The 22,668-nt window shown below is 40.6% G+C and overlaps 1 protein-coding gene across 2 annotated transcripts in view; it reads right to left on the bottom strand.

Annotated features, from left to right (window-relative positions):
- Positions 1 to 9,189: 9,189 nt before the first annotated feature.
- PRRG1 (proline rich and Gla domain 1) overlaps positions 9,190 to 22,668 on the bottom strand; it is a 35,627-nt gene continuing 22,148 nt past the window's right edge. For both annotated transcript variants that reach the window (XM_063343678.1, XM_063343689.1), the window contains 2 exons: positions 21,350 to 21,510; positions 9,190 to 13,339 (listed from right to left, as the gene is read on the bottom strand). In XM_063343678.1, coding sequence (XP_063199748.1) covers positions 12,815 to 13,339; positions 21,350 to 21,510 — 686 coding nt within the window. In that variant the 3' untranslated portion in view covers positions 9,190 to 12,814. The remainder of the gene's footprint in view (positions 13,340 to 21,349; positions 21,511 to 22,668) is intronic.

Genomic DNA, 22,668 nt, shown 5'->3' with positions numbered 1-22,668 from the left:
TTACAATCTGAACCACTACAGTCATTTAGCTTTTAGCTCAAGTCCTTAAAGCGAGAAGATTGTTTCTTTATTATCTTGCGACCATTCTTCATTTTAATGGCATTTTTCAAGCTCTCAACTTAAAACTGGTGAACACTATAAAAAATGAAAACTCTGCCTTCTGCGGCTTAAACACAAACAAACCCAGCTGCTTCCCTTCTTCTCGTTTAAAATCCGTCAGGCACCGGTTTGTGCCAGGCAGATAACTACGTGGCCTAATGGAGACCGCTGGGTAACAATGAAAACCTCCTTCGCAGAAGTTGATGGTAAACTCACAGCAATTATCTATGAAGGTCCCGCTCTGCAGAGCAGCAGGCTGTAGGGCAGGCTGTAGGAAAGTGTGTACTCGCCACGTTTTGGCACTCAGTCCTGAGGAACCAGGACTAGGAACTGGGGACGGGTAGTTGAACAGAGGAGGACATGCCAGAGAAGGGTTTTGCCACTGGGAGCGTGCTCAGGTGCCCCAAGGCAATCATAGTGCTGTAGCTGGAGCAGAAACTAGTGGCTTCAAGAACCCTGACATCTTTTGTCTTCTCCTTTCCTCCTCTAAATGTCAATATACGGACTTTGAACCGATGCCATTACAGAAGGTCATCCAGGTACATTACAGAGGACAGTTGTGGGAAAGGGAACACAGAGAAAACATAAGAAACTGTGGAGAAACTCCTCGCAAGAGGTCCCACTCACCAAAGAAGAAAGATGGTTTTTATTTATTAGGTAGATATGCCATAACATTTATAACCTTGCAAGAAAAATACATTTATTACACATCTTAATCACATACCATATCTACAGAATTTAATAGCTACACGGACAGTATTTTATGGTCTCTTCTTTAAGGTCACGGGATATTTAAAAATACAAAGGCCACAATATCGAATGTTTGAAGAGTGGTCAGAATAAGAGAACCCTCTTATCTTACATCACTGATTTCCCAAGGAAAACACTTTTTCTGCACATACTACATGATTTGCAGTAATCTAGTTCCCTCATTTTCTGATAACACAGGGCTCAGGTCATAGATTTTTCATTGTTTTGACGGAAGATTGAATAAAACTGTTTCATGCTTGCCTCCTGCTAACAGACCGTGACCCTTTAACTTCGTTTCCTACCACTGACTGATCATGGAGCAATGCAACCTGACTGCCTTCCTTCCTGCCCACTCCAAAAATGAAAAGGTGATGAAAGCGATAGACAAGATAGGGAGAGGCGAACATCTGTTGAATCAGTGTTGTAGGACTTAAAGGTGGTTTTTTTGAGCCCTTAACCCAGTAGACCATAGCAGCTAAGGATGCCTAAACCAAGAAACACTTGGGAGAACTTTGCACCTGAGCAACAGTGGGAGAAGGAGGATGTGCAACATCTTAGGCTGTTCCTAACACTGCAAGCTCCAATTGTTTTTCTTTTCTAAATCCAGATTTATTGTTTGGGGCCATCACCAAAACGTTCTTTGTTTTTCCACCATGGAACAGGTGGCATAAATGTGCCTTGCAATGTTATTGCTATGTTATAATTTCATCGGGTCATGCTCAAACCAACAGGTTCAACTCAGCCTACAATAAAACTTCCATTCTGCTGCAGTGCCTATGGATGCATTGAATAAAATAGGTGTTAAAAAAGTTTCAAGTTGCTAAATCAATATTTCATTATTTGTTTCATATTGTTTTATTAGCGACAGAAACAAAGCTCAACAACAGATAAAAGCTTGGAAAGATGTAATGAGAATGGACTTGGGCACAACATTTTTAATCTGTTCATTTCTTAATCCAAGTTTAATACATCTTTTCCAACATGATGAGATTAGACAAAATTGCTCAACTCTGTTCTTTGTAAATTTAGTGAAACTACCAGCAGAAAGAATATTTCTCAAGGTTATACACAAGTGAAAGAAAACTTCTATTATAAATTTTCCTTGGCATAGGCTAGAATGAAAAAGAAAGACTAATCTGTGAAGAGGTATTCTGAAGAGAGTTCAGTTCAAGAGAAACCTGAATAAAGGGGAAGTACCTGAAATACAGCAAGATTTAATTCTGCTCAGTTCTTTATCAGTGCTTTTCAACTGCAGCAAGTCAGCCGTTCAACACATTTAATCATTTAAGGCCAGAAGCAGGTACAGGAACTTGCTACTCTAACCTCAGAGGTATTCCCACGCCCAGGGTAGAGTGGAGTTGATACGTGAATACGTAAACATATTTAGAAATCCAACTTCAACCACTCTGTTGATTTCTTAAGGCCAAACTCTATTGTTGTTACAGACAGAGCCTTAAAAAGGAAATGACAAGGAGACGTGTTGATGACAGAAATTATTTTCTTCTACAAGAAAAAACATTGCAAATCTCTTGGCTTTAGGGGACACTTTATCTACTTGCCCTATAGAGATAGCCTTATACACACCACCAAAGGAGCAAAGAGGTGATTTTAAAAATCCTAAGGAATGAAAGCACCTATCCGGTTAGACAATCCCTACACGTTTGCTGGAATAACCTTAGCATTCCTGCACGCCTCCCTCCCCGCTGCCTCGCTGCACGCCAACCAGCCTCCCATTAGCCCTCTCTCCAGGTTGACTCTGTCACACAGATACCACGAATGCCTGCACTGGCCGATCCAGTTTAGCACACCAGTATCTCTGGTTGAGGGTGGTTTGGTGGTTTGTACTGCGTGACTGCTCCACTATTCCCATTTTGATGATTTCCTCACTGTGGATTCACCGGGTATCTTGATATCAGCCACGGCATGAACGCAGGCCAAGTCAAAGCAGAGAAGACTGTGTCAACTAGATCCAAATATAGACAATAAAGTTAGAAAGGTATCAGAGATACGTGTACATGAACATAACCAAGGGATTTGGAGGACTTCTAGCACGCCTGTACTCTTACTAGTGTAATTGCTTCAATTGACCTGGCTTCTTCCTTTTCTCTCTTCCTTTTTTATTTATTTTTTAAGAAAAATACAAGACCATTATTTAATCACATCGCTTTCCTTAGATTTGACATTAAAAGAGACCTTTTAACATTTCTGAGTGCCCTTCCAATAATTAGACTGGCAAACCCACCCAGTAGCATTCTATTAAAATTAATTAACTCACCTGCCAGCAGTTTAAATAACAAAGTGAAGAAAACAATTTGTATCAGGCACTGGACAGTGAGGGCAGGAACATTTCAAAAGCACACTCACATAATTTCTTTATACTGCCTTCAAAGCCTTGTTAAAAAATGCAGCTTTTACAACATGTCCTCAAGAAATTAAAATTAAAGCCACACGATTTTGAGAGAGAGAGAGGCAACTCCATGGACCTGGAAGGCTTTTGATGGTCATCCAGCTTCCTTTGCAGCACAAATCCAGCCACGATGTTGCTCCCTGTAGTTGCATGTGTTTGGCACAAGGAGAGAAGTGATCTCTCAAGTAGAGAGGTCCATCGCAGCGCAGGGGTTTGTAAAGCAGAACGGCTCCCTCAGGCCAAAGGGCAACCAGCATAGGTCTCACGGCCCTGCAGATATCTCTCTCTCTTGTAGCTTGAGCAATTGTTTCCACATTAGCTTTGGTCATGCGCAGCATGTTGCAAGAGGCTGGAGTTGAAGCAAAAAAGGCCTCTAACCGGTGACAGCATCTGCTTCTTACTTTATGCGTTACTTTATGGTCAAATGCAGCTAGCAGGCCAGGCAGAGCGGCTGCTACCACAGGGCATGCACCACAGCAGCCTGCGCTCCAGGACCACGTCCTGTTGATGAGCTCTCCATCAGTGCTGGATGCTCTTCTTCAGGAGGGGGAAAGGACAGCATCTCTGCCACCTCTCTCACTTAGCGACACCTCCATCACATCTATGCCGAATGTTAGCCAGCCTCAGATCAACATAGATAGTGGTTGTGATGGTGACATTCACTGTCATCGCAGCCTGAGGAGGTGGGACACTGGAACAGGCTGCCCAGAGAAGCTGTGGATGCCCCATCCCTGGAAGTGTTCAAGGCCAGGCTGGATGGGGCTTTGAGCAGCCTGGCCTAGTGGGAGGTGTCCCTGCCCAGGGCAGGGGGGTTGGAACTAGATGATCGTTAAGCTCTCTTCCAACTCCAACCATTCTATGATTCTATGAGTCTATGATTTGAGAAAGCAGAGGGGAATGCCATGAAGAGAAGAGGGATAGCAGGGTATTGTCTTGCAGCATATCATCTGTGAAATCTTGTGGAAGAGGAGCATTTGTTCACAACAATCTCTCTTCAACAACAGCAATCTCTTTAAAAGAAAGGATTATTGAATTGTTGCTGACTATCAGCAAGCCAATCATTTGTCATTGTCACCAGCACAGAGGAGATGCCAGATGAAAGGTCTACAAGCTGCGTCTTACTCTGAAAACCTGTGTCCGACAGCAAAATGAACTCCACAGGTCTCTCTCTCTGTCCTTTGCAAGTCCCGGCACACAAGAGCTGCTGTAAAAGGACATTCCAGAGGGAAGCGAATGTTTTGGTGATAGGGGATAGCGCTACTCAGCTGCCTGGGAAGGAATCTGGCATATGCCCTGCCCCTGAAACAGCAGTCTGAGAATGGGGCTTATACCTTTAATGTCGCTCTTGGAGAAGCCTTTTCAACAGTACAGCACAAAATTTGGTGTAGGGAGTACTGGTGAAGGGAGGTGGTTTTGCCAGCCTCATCACGATAAACATGATAAACATGTTTTTACACAGCAATGTGGAAATCTCTGGACAAATGAGCAATGTGGGATGATCTTTTTTCAGCCAAGTTGCTAGAAGACATCACCGTAGTCAATCATATAACCATCAACTACTGCTGCTCAGGAATTTTTTTTAATAAACTCTGCTATACTGAAGACTTAATACAGTGAAGCTAAAATTGCTCATGGGACCATGCCAGTTTTGACAAAAACAAGCAAGAAAACCAGCACTGGCAAGGACTTTTCAGGTTCCGGATGGAATTTGTGATCCAAAAAGTGTCATGGGAAGGTTGGTGTCACCAGCACACAAAAAACTAAGAGCAGCAGCTCAAACCCACAAATCCTTTAACAGAAAACTACTGGTCTGCTTTCCAGCAACCCATGAGAAGTTAAATAAGTGAATTAAGACTATAGTAAGTAGTTTAAATTCACTCTACGCAGAAATCTGCATATACTGAAGGAAATGTCAAGGCATTTCGAAGTTTGAAAAAGGTGAGGACTGCTAGCCCAGTCTAATGTGCAAAAAAGCCTAATGCCCTGCAATAGAGGAAGCCCAAGTTCAAATCCTCGCTGCAGGGCCGTGGCTGAATGGCAAGGTTGGGGCAAGAACCAGCCTTCCTCGTGGGCTGGGGATGCTTGCCCACAGTCCCGAGACAGGGAGTATTTCGGCACTGGTATCATGATTTTGTGAACAGTCTTCAGGCTGCCAATGTTGTGCTGATGCAGGACAGTAAATGCGGAAATCTGAAAGCATTGCGCGGGACAGAAAACCCTTTTCTTAAACACTTCTCCTGACAACGGAGGAGACGGTAGCGTTTCCACAGAGCCAAGCTGCCTGTGTGGAAAGGCTGAAAGGTAATGAAGGTGCCAGCACAAATAGGTAAGAAAAGGGAAACTGAGCTCCAAATAACACTTTATAAGGCTGAAAAATATTACAGAAGAGAATATAACATTAGAAATTATTTCCAACGCTGCATTTCTTTTAAAGAATCTGCACAATAAAAATACCAACTTTTGCACACTTTGATATAAAAGCATCTGAAAGATTTTAGGAAGGAACGAACAAGGAAGTATTATTATTCTGCAGTGTTATTAAACAAAATGCAAAAATCAGCAAGTTGGTTAAGAGAAAAAAAACGCCAGAAACAGGGAAAAAAAAAAGGCATCTCACTTTTTACCACTACTAGACATATCTGACTAAATGTGCTAGGCATCCTTTCATTTTGCAACAGTTATTAAACTGTTAAAAAAAAATCTGGAGCTCGGACGGAGAGTGAAATAGCTACATAAATGTTAATACCAATTCCTACGGCCAGTAACAACTCCAAGTAGGGCTTGGGTTGCCTTGCCAGCGCAGGCTCCGTAGAGGAGCGCTTCACAGGCTATTCCGAGGGCACAGGGAAGTTATTCCAGGCACAGCTGGCAGAGCCGAGCTGACCTGGAACAGAGCCATTCCCTGGAGACCATTAGGGGCACGTAGATGTTAAAGCAACGTTTTGTTCTCTGCTGCAACCCCCCCTCAAATTTTGGTGAGCACCCACCCACAGGCGGAGAACAGACCCTGACAACATAACAATACGCTTATTGTGGGCAGAACCCACAGAAGGACGAGCATACAATCAACTGGGTTGTGCTAATCGTCAGGCCGCCGGTCCTTCTGGCAGCCCACGAGTCTCAGCTCCTGCCCGCAGACCACACGCAGCCGCGCCACAGACCCTCTGCCAGACCCTCTCGGATGCAGTAGAGTCGGTCTCAGGTTTGGGGGCAGCATCTCCTCTGCGTGGAAGGCAGCTGTTTTCATTTTCAAGTTGGTTATTTACCTTCAACCTTCCCCGCTCATCAGGTGCTTTCCCAGAGGAATTCGCTTACTGCTGCTTACACTACTAGCAAATGAATGTGCAAGTGTGCCCGGCCTTTATTACACTTTTACAAGCACGCTTGAAGTCGCAGGTGAGTTGGAAACGATCCAAAACACTGTTTCACGTGGCTGTTGGATGGAAGAAGTCCATTTATCGACACCAAGCTAATGTTCAGAAACACAGGCCCTTCAGACTGCAGGAGAAAAGGGGATACTGAGGTATGACTATTGGGAGACACAGCAGACATCAGCATGGAACTTTTGGGTTTCATTTAAAACTCTGGCGAGGTGGGTACATGTGAAAAATATACTCTGACCAACTCTCGTGCATGAGGTTTTCTTCCAGAGGGCAGATATATTTCATCTTCGTCCACCTCTAAGGTAAAAACTATGATTACAATAGAACCACAAACAGAAAAGCAAGCAATACAAAAATGAAAGGAAGAAATAAAAACCAACAGCAATTCTAAGAGCAAACGGAAATAAATGACTTGTGATAAGACAGTTTAGGCGTACCAGCTGGGACAAACTTTTGAGCTGGTTCCTTTGTCCTTGCTTTTCCCTGACAGTATCACTTTTCACCGAAAATCCTGGCAGGAAACATTGTCTTCAGTGGTTTTAATCTTGGAAACGATCCACGTGTGGTGGCTGTGTTAAGACTGGGAGTTAAAAGGCCACAGCTGACAACAGCCTGTGCCTCACCGCATGTCCCAGCAGACTGATGCCTGCCTCTGGCAGAGTGGGTGCTGTGCCACTGCCACCGGCGACAGTTGAGTGAGAAAATAAAAAAAAATTAAATTGGGAGCCTCTGACCTACGGAATCTGGTCCAGGGTCTGTTCTGTGGGAAAATACATCCTACACCACGGCCAGGGAGACAGTCTGGTACAGATTACTCCTTAAGCAGAGATTTTAATTGCTGGAAGTATCAAAATAAATTTTCAGAGTACTTGTTTCCTTCTTGCTTTAAGCCCCTCAACTCACGCTGGGAACCACGCCGGTACGTACAAAGTTTCCAACTGGAGAAGGAAAGGGCAGGGCATACTAAAAGGCTCTGTTTTGAGTCTTAGATTTTGTTGTTTCTGAGACAGGGTAAAACAGCACAGCAGTGTGTTTTTATTGCACGATACACTGAGACAGGACAAGGAAAGAAAACGCTGTTCCCAATATTCCAGCAAACACTGTTGCAGAGAGCTAAACCATAAGCAAATGCTGCGTAACATACACAATCAAGAGACAACAGGCCAGGCCTTTCTTGCACCGACTTGTTATTTAGCATTCAATAACTCACTGCCAAATCAAAAACACAATTACTGAGATCCCACTGCAGAAGAAAAGCGTAGTTCAACTTTCTGGCAAAGCTCAAAGTTCAATTACCCTGTAGCAAATCAATCAAATGTGTGTGCAGCAAGCAATGAAATAGTACAGATGTCACCTCACTGCTTTCAGCTGAACATGTTTTTTCTTTTTAAAAATCAGCAAGTAGCACTAGGAAATATTTACAAAGTTCACATTATGCAGAAGATAAAAGGGAATCTATCAGTGTGATTTAGAGTGGCAGAGAACAGCGTTCAGGGCATGCAAAACAATAAATAATGAACATTCACCACTAGTGACCTGGCGGGACGATTTTTTTTATAGACACCGAGATTCACGATACCAGTTTAACGTTGTATCTGCCACGTTCCAATAGCTAGAAGCCAGGCATGCAGAGGCAATCATGCATTGAACCATGTGCAAACACATTTGCCAGCGCTGATGGATGGATGGTCAGGACACCGAGCGTGTACGCGCACAGCAAACACCACTTACCAAACACGGAGCGTTCTGTTTGGATGGCGTTGGTCTCAGCTACACAAATAAAAGCTTACCCAGGGGAGCAAGGTGCCACACCACACACTTGACACCTTAGGAAGTCACACACGCTTTGTTGCTTCAGCTCTTTGGGCGCTTCTGACCAGTACAAAACCGCACTCGCGTTCATGAAACTCTAAGATACGTACCTCCTATGGGGCTTCACTAACAGCTCCAGAGTCCAGCCGTGCAGTAACCCAGCGAAAAATACCAGGCACGCATTGTGCCATTTACGGGCAGCTGAGTGAGAAAGGATGACACGAAGTTTGCCTTGACTGGAACGGAAATCTTTAGTTTCCGGTAGGGATCATTAGGCAAGGGTTTGGGGTTTTTTCCCCGCCTTGTTCGCTATTAATGCGTCATTCACAGAGCTGATGCAAAATCTTGACATCACTTTTTTTTCAAATGGCTGAAGTCGACTTCGAAATTAAGGCCCCTGACTTAAACATTTTTTCTTACAGTGTACTGTTTCATTTTGTTGTAATAATTTCTGCTCTCCCTCTGCCTGTTACTTAGCTGTAGCTACAAGTGCTTTTTTTTAAAAAATGGAAAATAAACAAATTCACAAATCTGATTAAAAATGAGCCCGAATCTTGAAAGAATATCAAGTCTACTTGAAAATAAAATTGTATTTATATTTTAAGTTGTCAAAAGAAAACAACTGATTCACTGCAAATGATCAAGTACATAAAACACTGGAAATTAAAAGAGCATCACTGAACTACACAAATTTAATTCTCACTGCAGTTGTGTAGGATTGATATTTTGAAACATGAGGCATCTTAAAAAAATTTATTTAGCATATCCAAAAACAAATGTTACAAAAAATTTTCTATAAACATAGGCAAAAATGTTTAAATAGGATAATTTAATGTAAACCAAACCCCTTTAAAATATGCAATACTGTAATCAGAGGTTATTTACATCCAAGTGAAGACAGAACAACCTCCACTAATGCTAAATATCATCTAAGCAAATAATTAATTTCCATAATTTCTTAAAACAGCTACACATATTTAAGTTAGTTTTAGTAGATAAATCATCTCAATCCTAATACAAGATGAAATTCAATGTTACATTCAGAAGTGGGAAAGGCAGTATCCTGACTATTCACGTCATCAGTCAAGATAGTACTGCATTCAGATTCGCAAAACCTTTAGAGGTACAACTGTAAATTTGTAGTATTTATTGCACGACAATGCAATTACACAATAGGTAAAACTACTAAGTGATTTGCAAAAAAAAGCTGTATAAAAACCCAGTACAAACAAAATTTTATTTTTCAGATTAGAAAAGCCAGACACAATACTAAGCTATTCCCACATTTCACAAAACAGAATAAAGTATTTTGTAATTCAACATTACTACAACATGGAGAAAGCTATTAATGTCTTAGAGGAAATACATTTGGATAACTGTCGCACGCAAGTTTTGTTTAATTATGAAATTTATTCACCAAGGCATAAGTTTATGGCCCACAATGGCATTCATGCTCACGTACATGGAAAAGGCATAGCCCAATAAATCCAACTCATAGATCATTTTAGATATTTGGTTGTGGCTTTTTTGGAAAGACAAGCATCATTTTTGCATTGCACATAAAAGTATCTACAGGACACAGCAAGAAATTCAACTTAGGAGCCAGAAACATAAAGCTATTAAAAGTGGCAGTGGAATATAGAATAAGAAAAAAAAAAAAAAAAAAGGAAAAGAAAAAAAAAAGAAAAGCCAGCTCATCTCTAAACTAGACTGCCCATGTTCAGTGGATGATGACAGCTGCTGAATGACCTGATGTGAAATGGGTGATCTCCATGCATTTCCTACAGGAAAGTCTTATATCCAAACAAAAGAATTTTCTGCTAAAACTGCCAGCTGTGCAGGCAGGCACGGGAGATGCCAATATGGCACGGACATTGAAATACCAGCTCTTTTTGAGGTGGTTCCTGCATGTTGAGATGAGGCACTTTGTTTTGGTAATGTCTGCCTAAAGCAGTACAAAACTCTTGCTCAGTATAAAAGGAGCTTTATCTTCTACAAGTGGCAACTCAGGACACACAAGAGCTAAAACCACTTCAAAAGAAAAGGTCAGGCGGTCCAAAAACAAGACCCAGGCAATTCTTACTGCAAGTGTCCAAAACACATTGTATTTATCTGCCCAATATCTATTATAAATAATAAATGTAAGGAAGAGTTACATTTTTGACAACAGTTTGGCCTGGAATTCATCCATTAACTCTCAATACAACTTGCTTTAGCAACCGAAGATCCCCGGTAGACAACTTAGGCAACCTACTCTTTGCCAAAAGTAAGAACATAAAATTAATTATAAAATCCTTACTTCATTTGTCAGTACATTATATCAAATTCTTACAGAAGTGTGCATATGCACACCCATGTATGACCATAGATTTCTTTTCAGCAGCTTGGTGTAAAATTCGTTAGGGAAAAGATGGGCCAAGCCCCCACGAGATTGTAGACACCAGCACACACCTCAGACGTCAACAGCAATTTCAAATGGGTGGCATTGGCATTTCATTCGGGGTCTTTGGAACCAGATGCAGTTTGGGTTTCTGTAGTAAGAAAGCCAACATAATACAGTAGTCCTTCAGGGTTAAATACATTTAATTGGTGCTAATTGATTAGTAGAACACAGAACAATACTGACGCTAATGGCACACTGCCTTGGTGTAGGGGGAAAGAAAACTGAGATGAATATTCACAAGCTAAACTGAGCGATGAACTTTTAAATCAAGCTGGGAAAAAAGAATCACCACACTACAGTTTGCACTAGCTTAACTATCATCAGTGTCTAAACCAGTTGGTTGAAATTCTGCACAAGCCTCTATTCTACCTTGTACCAAGTCCGACAGAAATCCAGCCTCAAAAAGTCACTCCAGAGTAATGCTTGGGGGTGCATCTGCTTTGTTTTCTTAGTAATCCAACTCGGTGGGTCTTCACAGTTCTGCCCTACCTCAGCTGGACTCTGCAGCTCACTGCTGGAGCCAGGAGAGCCAGGTTAGCCACACAACTTCTGGAGCCAGCCTGGGCTACCACGCTTCCCAGCATCTCTTACTCTGATGAGCACCTATAACCTAAGAGCTGTGAAAAAAAAGGCTTGTGTACACTGAGAACGGACTGTGCTTTAAAAATTCATGTCACAGATAAAAGCACTAAGAGTGTTCTTCGAAACAATGAAAAATGTAAATAGCTTTATTTGATTATAACATATTGTTAACTTTTGCAACAGAAGCACCTTGTTGGAACAGGTAAGTGATAAAAATAATTGTTGTTGAAAAAAGGTATCTATATTCTCTGCAAAGGATCTCCATCGTCACCAATACAAGGTGCACACACAGTACATTTAAGTACGTAAGAGGCAAAAAAATATCAGGTTTTGAGGAAGAGGTTTTTATTTCATAGTTGGGGGAAAAAAAAAAAGTCACACACGCTGAATGCTTTCCCTTTTTTTCCCCCCTTTTAAAAGGAAAGTAATATCTTTGGGTTTATGCGTTTATGGGTAATATCCTGGTCCCAGTGAAGACTATGGTTGGAAGACTATGATCAGGATTTTATCCACTCTTGAGTATTTCAGTATTTCGTTATTTACCATTGCATGAACTTTTGAGTTCTAAAGTTAACACATGCACACTTCTCACCTCTAGAATACACAAGTAAAAACAGAGAGGAAAATAGAGAGAAAAGGCAGAACATAGACCAAAAAAAAATATACACTATTAAATTCACAAGTTAGTATCTTGAGTTGTTAGGTTCTAAACATTTACAGAATTTTGAGTTGTAATAGCAAAAGTTTTAGAATACACCTCTTCTGCTAGGACTCTGAAATTATTGCTATTAAGCCAGAATACTCTAACGAGGTACTGGTTTGAACACAAAGGCATACTGCTCTCAGCCTTCCAAGGGCCCAGGACAGGGTGCAGACTGTAACAAAAATCCAAGTGAGAGAAAGGAACCAACCAGACAAGAGGCAATACTGCAAAAATCAGTCCCCTTTAGTGTAAATAACTATCTAAAATGTTGCTTAAGGATTCCCTATTTCGGACAATTCTGACGGTCTGCAGTAAGAAAGGGGAGGGGGATTCCACCAGTCTTGTGGGGAATGCGGACAACGTTCAGAATAAAACAAGTGACATCCCTCAAAGCAGAGGTACTTTTGAAAAGTATGACAGAGCACCACATTTGTACCTGCACTACACTCTCAATACAGATTCCTTATGACCTGCTGTAGTGAAAAAAATACCAAACCCAAAGAACAAGTCAATCTAAAACAAAAGTGAAGTTCATTGTACAAGTCCATTTAAATTACAGAAATGCATAATAAGCCAAGATAAAGTGCTACAAAATTATTAGTAATTTTTAAAATGTCCATAGCATTCTTCTGGCTTTACTTAGCACTGGTGACAACAGGAGTTAGTTCAATTGCACTGGCTGAACTGGAATTCACAATGTCTTCATATTGCGGGGGTGGATCTAAATGTTGTTCAGTTTCACTTCTTCTCATACTGCTTTCACCAGTGGCTTCCTCATATGAAGGAGGAGGATCACAGTTTGAGAGCCTTGTGGATATTGAGTCTGACTGTCCATCTGTATAGCTCAGACCTCCTGGAGAAAGCCCACTGACTTCATACATTTCCTCCTGCGGGGAATGAACAATGCTGAGAGGTGGCGGAAGTGGACCTCTGCCGTCAGCCACAGCGCCATCACCCATCGCTTCGTGGGCTCCCCTATGCGCGTACACCGACTGTCTACGCATTTTCTTTTTGAAGAGGCATCTCCATATGACAAAAATGACAATGAGGATAACAAAAAGGCCAATGATTAATGGAAATGCAAGGTAAAATGAATACCAGCTATGTCCTGTGTTACTTTCTCCCTGAAGTCCATTTTTGTAGACTTTCCAGAACTCCTTCTAGAAGAGCAAGACAGGATAAGTCAGAAACTATAAGACAGTTAAAAAAAAAATATATATAAACACTGTCATCAAGTTGTTTTAAATGAATGAGAAAAAAAAAGGCATTTCAAATACTGATGATTAAATTAAGAACTGGTATGGATAAGCACACACAATAAACTTTTCAATTTTTTTCTGATGTGGTTAGTAATACAAAAAGGGTTTTGTTTTTTAAAACCAACTCCTCACTGCTTTTAAGATTCCTGTGACTGCACTCAATGTTTACAAACCTGCAGCACAGACAGGACTAGGTAAATAACAATAGAATGGTTCGGGTTAGAAGGGACCTTGAAGATCATCTAGTTCCAACCCCCCTGCCCTGGGCAGGGACACCTCCCACTAGACCACGCTGCTCAAAGCCCCATCCAGCCTGGCCTTGAACACTTCCAGGGATGGGGCATCCACAGCTTCCCTGGGCAACCTGTTCCAGTGCCTCACCACCCTCACAGGAAAGAATTTCTTCTGAATATCCAATCCAAATCTCCCCTCTTTCAGTTTGGGGCCGTTATCCCTCGTCCTATCATTACACTCCCTGATAAAAGAGTCCCTCTCCCCATCCTTCCTGATCCTTCCTGTAGGCCCCCTTCAGGTACTGGAAGGCTGCTATAAGGTCTCCCCGGAGCCTTCTTTTCTCCAGGCTGAACAACCCCAACTCTCTCAGCCTGTCCTCATAGCAGAGGTGCTCCAGCCCTCTGATTATCGAATAAAAAAATAAAAGTTTAATCAGCATGCACATCAGCCACCTGGTGGATCAAAGCTTTTCAGCACCACTGAAGGTAAAAGTTAGGGTTTTGTTTGTTCGTTTTAAAATTGTAATAATATACTCATACAAATTGACAGGGAAACACTGTTTTGGAATGACAGACAACTTTGGCAAAGCACAACTGTGTTGTACTGTCATCTCATAATTTAGACTTTGCCCACCCTCTGGCTCATAAAGCAATTGTTGTCAGCTTATTTTGAGTTGACTCAGGCGCTCTATTTATAGCTAAAAATAACTTCATCAGTATGAGAATATTCCACAGCTTATTATATTCATGAAATTTTGACAAAACAGCTACAGATAAATGGAACAGAAAGTGAAAAGTGAAAATATGAGCAAGGGAAAACAAAGATGAAGGGGGACACCAGTGCTTGAAAGTAATCTTTGCCATATTAATATGCACAAGCAGGAATACAAAGATCATGTCACCATCCAATTTTCCCTGCAGCGAACGCTAGGAAAAGCTAGTACAAAGAAAAGCATCCCCTGCCTCAAAAAGGTTGTCATCCTCACCTTTAAGGTCTCTCCTACTAAGAAACTCTTCCACTGTGTTTTATAGCCATGTGTAATTTAAGAATAATGAAAAAAAGCCTTGAAATCCATGCCAGAAACTCTAAATTCTTTAGTTTCCTTTAAAAATGCAGATACCCGAGCCACTCATATTCATATCATCATTTATTTTAAATGATAATACATATCTCACATGCAAGTATTTATAAAACTACTCACGAGGTAAACTTGATATGGTCATTGCTTGGTTATTAGTAAATTATGTATTTAGGTTTCAGACTGACTGACTTTGTGCATGCACAAATCAGATATATCAATTTTTTCAGTTCAGAAGTGCTGCCCCATGATCAGCATTAAACAGATAATGCCACCAAACTGGTCTCAGAGGCAGCTTGAGTCCAGAAGCAGCACGGCCCCTCTAATGCGGAGGCTAAGCTTGCCCTGCGCAAAGTCAGGACCAAGACACCATGGACAAAACACATGCTCACAATGCTTCTGGATCAGAATTTACTAAGGTTAAGAGCAATGCCATGCGCATGAAACAACTGTCTATCATGTAGTAGTTTTGTTTTTTAAAAGATAAATTGTTCTATCCCTGTACTCAGTGCAAATTAAAAAAAAAAAAAAGCCTTACTCAATTCTTACAGCAAACCAGGATCAGGTGTTTTTTCTAAATTCCAAGGCTTGACATCGAAGCTGGTCACCACAGTGCCCCTTTTTGCTGTGAGCCCAGGTCCAAATCCTCTAAGCTAAGTCAGGTAGCACTGACTTCAAACAAAGTAAGCAAGTCTTGGAAGATGGACTAACCTCTCTAAATGTTTTTCTACGAGGGCCTTTCTTGATACATTGTTCGACAGAGAATCCCAGATCAACTGTGCTGACTTTAGAAAAAACATTTAAGTGGAAAAACTAACATTAAAAAAATGAAATTAGCTGTACAACTGAGGACTTTTGGGATCTCTGCATGATAAAAATCGACAAAACTAAACACCCCACCTCTCCCCATCGGATCATCAGGCAATTAGGAAGGTCTGTTACCTATTACCTTTCCATCTGGTTTGAATACAACTAACTAAATTCAGTAGTGGAATAAATATTCTCAACTGAAAAAGCAGAAAAAGATTAATTACCATTAATTGCTCTTATTTGTACTAGAACCAAGCTTCCCACTTCACTGTTCTGCTGCCTCAACAGCAGCAAAGGAATAAAATGGTACAATTTATACTTTCAAGGCCAAAGTTGCAAAGATTTACTGAAAGTCATCGAATACACTGTGCAAGGATGTGTCATTTTAAAGACCGTGGAAGAGAAAGGTAGTTTTGATGAAAAAGAAGAAATCGCCCTTTTCCTTTAGCAATATATTTTGTGTTGCAGACTGCAGAGGAAATATACCCTCTCCAATGTAAGGTAGTAGGTTGTGACTGATTTTAGTAATGTTTCTGTGTTACTTCTAATTCAGCTCTATCTGCTGGAGAAAACGTCTCTGTACCTTCTTCAGAAAGCTGAAATACCAGCATCTCTCCTTGTCACTCTACAACGTGGCAAAGCAGCAGAAAAGCTGTTTTCCCAGAGTGGCAGGCAATTAGTTCAGAATAGGGTGTGTGGCTGTGAGGGATGTTCGAGTTGATGGTGTGACTGGACAAGTGGGTATAAAGAGCTTAAGGTTTAAACTGCCTCAGGGACGAAAGTAGTTTAGCATCCACTTTCATTTGCATGCAAAGAAAAGGAAATTCCAAGACAGTTTAGACACATGCTCCACTGTCAAAAGTTACAGTGCTTCACATCTAAGGCTATCTTACAGGCACAGAGGAATAAAGTTCTGCACACAGGTGAAAAATATAAAGAAACACTTGTTTAGTCACGTAAAAAAAAAAAGCTTTCTTTAAATTTTCCTCTTTGGGTGAAAAAAAAAGTAAACAAAAAACCAAAGCCACAAAAAAACACCAACCAAAAAATCGCTAGTGTACTAAACCCAAGGTTTCCAGCTTGCATTTTTGCAAGCCAAATCTCAAAGACTGTTAGCTCCAGACTGAGGGAACTGACAGGAACTGGAGGAAAATAATACTTCAGGTTCGAGTTTTGCAGCTGCCAAGCAGCTCACCCTCTGCCCTGCCATCCTGCAGCTATGCTGCACTGTAAAGTAAAGGCACAAGAGGACAAGCCACCTGGTCAAAGTCAAATGATGCCCAACAAACCCATGGAGAACTTGTATGAATTTGCATGGTGTGAGGATTTGTACAAACTGCTATGAAAAAAACCAAGAGGGGGAAATACTGCAAACCTAGGAAGTAGCTGTAGAAACTGATACAGAAAGTTAAAGAGTAATTTAAAAATTGGAGAACTCACAGCACAAACATCCCTTCCATAGTTGCTGGTCTCTTAAACCAACAACAAAAAGGACTTTCTACTTGAAAAAATTATTAACTTGTGATTTATGAAAACACACTCCAGTAATCATTTACCCTTGAGCACTGTACAGCTGGGAATACCAGGTGTACATGCCTTAAAAGGCTGAAAAACTAAGTTAACGAAACCACAGAATCAGATAACTGCAACGGAAAAGACTTAGAAATACATCTAACATATATTCCTGCCAAGAACTACTTTTCTGAATGTCCCTTACTGCTTTGGCAAATCCAGTTTGAAATAATCAAAAGGAATTCTCAAGGGCATCCTACACAAAGACAGTTACGGTCAATTTGCCAGAATTTTGTTTCCCTTTTATCTCTAATACTTCTCAGAACAGAGTCAGCATCAGTCAACTGGATCTGAATGCTGAATCAAATAAAGGATACACGTGAAAGTTCAGAGAGTCGCACCCTGTTGAGAATATCAGCTGAGGCCTTTACTATATTTGGCAGCATCATCAGCCTCAAAGGACTCTTGGTCAACTGTCTGACTTGTTTTAGAGGTGGACTAATAATATGCCGTTGGTATTCAGTAGGTAGAGGATATGGACAAAGCAGTAATGGGAAGTGATCTGGTCTGCCCTTAATTTCAGGTGGCAGGAAAAGATTCACCTCTTCTCTTCTGGGTATTTATGCATCATCCATAATTAGACACAGACTGATGCTAGAAATCTTATTTGATCACATCATTTTAGATCTGGTGCTGACAAGTTTACAGTTGCTTGCTAAACTTTTAGTGTTTTGTTTGTTTTGCTAGAATAGAGCTATACAGAGAACCTTACAGTTTCTGTAATACTTAATATTTGTGAGAAATTTGTAACACAAATAAAGATCTGTGACTTCTAGCTTTTAAAATCTTCATGGAGTATAATTTAAAAATAAAAAGCGTTAATGGAAATAAAATCAGTGCTTCAATCACACCCAGAGACTTTGCCCAGTAACCTTTGAACAAATCTTTCAGTCTCCCAATCACCTTTGACAACTGACCAGTGGCTACAGGTACTACAAATAAACAGCTTTACTAGATCAGACCTAGGGCTCACCTAATCTGTTACCTTCTCTTCTGACAACAATCGTTAGAGATTGTCGAAAGAAGAGTTCAAAGATAAGCAGGCAGCGATACTCTCCCAGCTTCCACATATTTGTACTTCAAGAACTTCCATTAGCCAAAGCTGACCCCTTTTATTCAATGGTCCCACACTGATTTATCTTTCGTTCATTTATATTGTTGTTCTCTGAACCTATATAAGCTTTTAGCATCCAAGACATCCTGTGGCAAGGCAGTCCACAGCTCTATTATCTGTGGCGAGAAGAGATACTTCTATTTGCTTTGAACCTGCACCTTCTAGTTTCCTTTGAGGCCCTCTTAGCTCTCCTGTCAGATGGATGCCAAGCGACTGACCTCAGTTCAATCTTCATACTCTTCACAGACATCATCACATATTCCCTGACTTAAGTCTTTTCTGATCTATTGTTGTTACAGAAGTCTTTTCATATCTTTGGTCAACTGTCACAGTTCTCCAGTCCTTCCTCAGCTACTAATTTGCTTTTGAGGAGATAGGGAAATCAGAGCTATACAGGTCACACTCAAGATGCTCATATGCAATGGCATAATTATATTAATAATAATAATAATAATAATAATAATGTTATTTTGATCCCTACTTCTTTCTACAGATTCTCAGCAATCAGGTTTTTATTTTGTTTTGGTTTTGTTTGACTGCTAGGCATTAAATTCAAGCCTTCATAGATTCAAATTCAGATCTTGTTCCCCAGTTCAATTCAGAGCCAAGAATATACATAAATGAATGTTCTATTTTCCCCCACGTGTGTTACATTTGTCAACACTGAATTTCATACCCTGCTTTATCCATGAGGTCCTGCAAATTCTTCCCTCTTGGCTCTAGCCTTACTAACATAGCAGTATTATCTTTACAATTAACTTTATCATTTTAAATAATAATTCTGAACCTATCAAATTCCCCAAGGCCACACAATATTAAAGGCATTCAATATTTCCATGACAGCTACGCATGTATACTTAACACCACAATGCTAATTTCCAAGAAAAACTCATGCATCAAAAATAACTTGAGGGAACTGCTTGATATTATTTTAATATTACAAATACGGATGTTGCACACCTCCCCAGAAGACTGCAGAAAAACAAAGAACCAAATGGACAAGATAAAAGATATAAAGACAGAGATTACACAAAACAAAGTTACCATGAGATAAATAAGCTACAGACCCTATTTGAATTCCACTCTATTTATACTATGAAATCATTGCATCTTTGTTACTCTGAACATACTGTATCATGATCCCAGTCTACTGCATCCGTTTCCTTCCCCTGGGACACAGAAATTAAGTCTTACTAAGTGGCTGTAAGGATGGATACCGCTAGGGGACAATGGACTAAATAAAGCCTAAGCAAATGAGGCTGGTCCGGCACAACTGCACATTAGCAGAGCCGGGCCCATCAGCAAGCTACCAACCACAGAATGAAACAGCTAAGGGAAAAAGGATTCAGTAGTAGAAATGCATTAAAAGGTCAGGACCTTATTGGAAGCTCCTTCTCCCCTGTGACACAAAGGCTGCGGAAATGTAACTGTTTTCTACTTTACTATTTCCCTGCAAGGGAAATGCTATCTACCAATACAAATGTTCCTAAATGGGGGAAAAGAAGCCAAAGTGAGAGGCAACATGTTTAGGCTATGATTTCTCTAGTGACTTGAACTTCTTGTGCTACTTAAGCAAGAGTGATATTGTGTTACATTTTTGTACAAGTAGCACACACTATTCTTAATTGCATAATGAGCTATCATTAGGAATGGCCACAGCAAGCTGAATTTGGGTGGTAAAAAACACGTGTGTGCATGTTTAAAGATTCAGAAAGAAGCAGCTTCGAAGAGACACCGTGTGGCCTACTACTTCATTTTAATAAATCAGTTAGTTCTTATTCCAGCCTGACCCATCTCCACAGGTATGGCCTCCAAAAAAGAGATGCCAAGAACTATAAAGTTCAGTATGCCTTTACAATTTCTGATGTAGAGCTCGGCCAGTGAAGAGTGGAATGCATCACACAGAATGTGTAACTTCTGGAAATATGCAATGCTCCCTGTCCCGCATCGCCCATTAACCCGTTGGCATTGCAAGCACCATTTCCCTGTGCAAAACCACACAAGGGATAGAAGCTTTTTTTGAATGTAAGTTTTCCGAGTCACATTTTCTAGCATCTGTTTTTCACTTTAGATTTACCCTCAAATTCAGCCATGTCTGTCTTGAATTAAAAAATAAATAAATAAATAAATGTTGACTGTATGTCATTAAATAGTTCAGATGCCACCATCAAAAACCTGTGTGTGTTTTTATTTGGTGGGAAGCAATATAAGATATGTTAGGTATGATGTGCAGCTATTGTTTGCAGAGCCATTAGCCCACAAGCTTCTTTTAATTAGAGAAGCCAACCGACTTATGCAACAACTCTGTGTGGGCAGTATCTGCTTCATTCCCGTCAAGTTAATGTATCACTGCCCTTGCATAACACACGGTAGCACTGAAATTATTGTTCCTTCCATGTTTTAGATCACTGCCGCTTAACAATACTCTCTGGGGGCTTGCAGATTTTAGCTTGAAGGCCACTAGTCTTTCCCTACTTTTAGATTATTAGTCTGGACACTGAACGCTTTGACCAGCTACACCAGCATCTGGGATTCAAAGGTGTATTTTAAATGGCAAGCTTTTTGAGCTGCTCACTCATTTCATATAAACGTATTCAATAAACAAGTTATTCCACAAGCAGTGAGATAAGTGCAGACTTGTGCCCTCTGCTTCTGTATATTCCCTGTAACAGTCCCAATCCCACCATTTCTCCCAAGCAAGACAAATGATACCCAGGTCAGGCTTAAGTGTGTGGTGACAGGAGAACCAGGACACAGGCTATTTGGGTAAATAGTGCTGCAAAACAGACTGTCTTGTCCACCTTTTCTCAAGTGGGCCTATTAATTCATACTCCTTTTCTGCCCAGCTGCTAGTTTTCATGAGATTTAAGAGCATAATTATCTTTGAGACTTTTGCCCCTTTCAAATTCAGTTTAATTGGGATGAAGGGTTCAAAAGTTATTGCTGTGCAGTCTATCCATCTCCACTGTACAACTTATTTGCTTAAAGAAAGAGGCCAAACAGAAAAACTAATGTTATGTTGGGAAACACAGAAGCATTCAGTACACCCAAAAATTTAATACCAATATACTCCACCCATCTTTAAATACACATCAAAACATACCGTTTTTTCCTCATTTTCAAATGCTTCTCTTGCTTCTTCATAGCTACAGATTTCTTCTCTGCATTCATGTTCTATGTCACCTTGCTTTAGTTCTTCCAAAAATGTGTTGGCTCTCGGGTATCTTTTTAACACAGAATTGGCTTTGTCCTCTGTTAAGAACACTGAGAAAGAGGAGAGACAACAAAGGTCACTTTTAAAATAGATATCCAAAACCTCATGCTAAAACTGCTCAAAGAAAATGTGCTTTTGAGAAATAAAGAGCTTTTTCAAAGTCCTCCCCTTTATTTAATATGATAAAAGGCCTTTCCTAGTTTTATTCATTATTGTAAGTAGATGGGCCTACAATTTCAGTAGTTATTGCTATAATGTCATAAATGTGATGGATCTCGATTCATCATCACAGTCATGTGTGCTTAAACAAGACCGAAGCTGGTGCTTAAGACGAGTGCTCAGAAGAGACAGGCACATGCTCAGCTCAAGCAACTTCTTAAACTAAGATGAAACAGAACAAACAAATCCTGCCCGTGAACAGCCGAAAAGATATTTGCAACTGCCGGAGGGCATCACGGCCAGAATGCTCTGAAGTTTTCGATATAAATATTTATGAATATTACCCATAATCATACACACCAGAACAGCTGCATTTATCAAAGTTTAAATCTGTAAATTTTCTTAAGCAACTCTGAAGCAGACTTGCTGCCTTCACTCCAGAAATGTCAACCCCAAAAACAGTGACCCTTATGAACGTGGGGGGGAGAAGCAGCCTCTATTTTCTTGAATCATACGCAAAAACTTCACCTTATTTGATGAACCAAATAAAACGACCCCAAAAGGCAACCAACGTTCTGACACAGGTATTCTTTATTTGCTTTCCTTGGTTTTCTGCTCAAGGAAGAGGGCTGGAAGCAACCTCTTTTCTTCTGATGTTCCAGCTTTCCCTCAAACTCCCTGACCAAACCATTTTTACAGTAGGGTGCAGCAACTGGAACACTCCAAAATCCATCAGACTGAATTGCCCGGGAGGTACATCTGCAGCGAATGATGCAGAAATTCTCCAGGTACTTCAGGTCAGGAAGCAAGGACACCATGTCAGTGCAACGCTGATCTTGGGCTCTCACTGCCAGCAAGAGAAACTAATTATTCAATGCGCTGCCACACTAATACACCCGTACCACTTCCCTGACCTATGCAATCATTACTGCATTGGTTCATTTAGTCTGGGACCACTGATATGCTACGAAAACAAACTCTCACTGTCTACTGAAGGACAATGACTGGTTTAAGCAATGATTTATCTATAGTTTTATATGAATCAGTTT

Source organism: Chroicocephalus ridibundus, chromosome 1 (genome assembly GCF_963924245.1).
Source record: "Chroicocephalus ridibundus chromosome 1, bChrRid1.1, whole genome shotgun sequence".
Classification (NCBI taxonomy): Eukaryota; Metazoa; Chordata; class Aves; order Charadriiformes; family Laridae; genus Chroicocephalus; species Chroicocephalus ridibundus.
The sequence above is the reverse complement of the archived record's forward strand: the minus strand, read 5'-3'. Positions and strand labels throughout refer to the sequence as shown.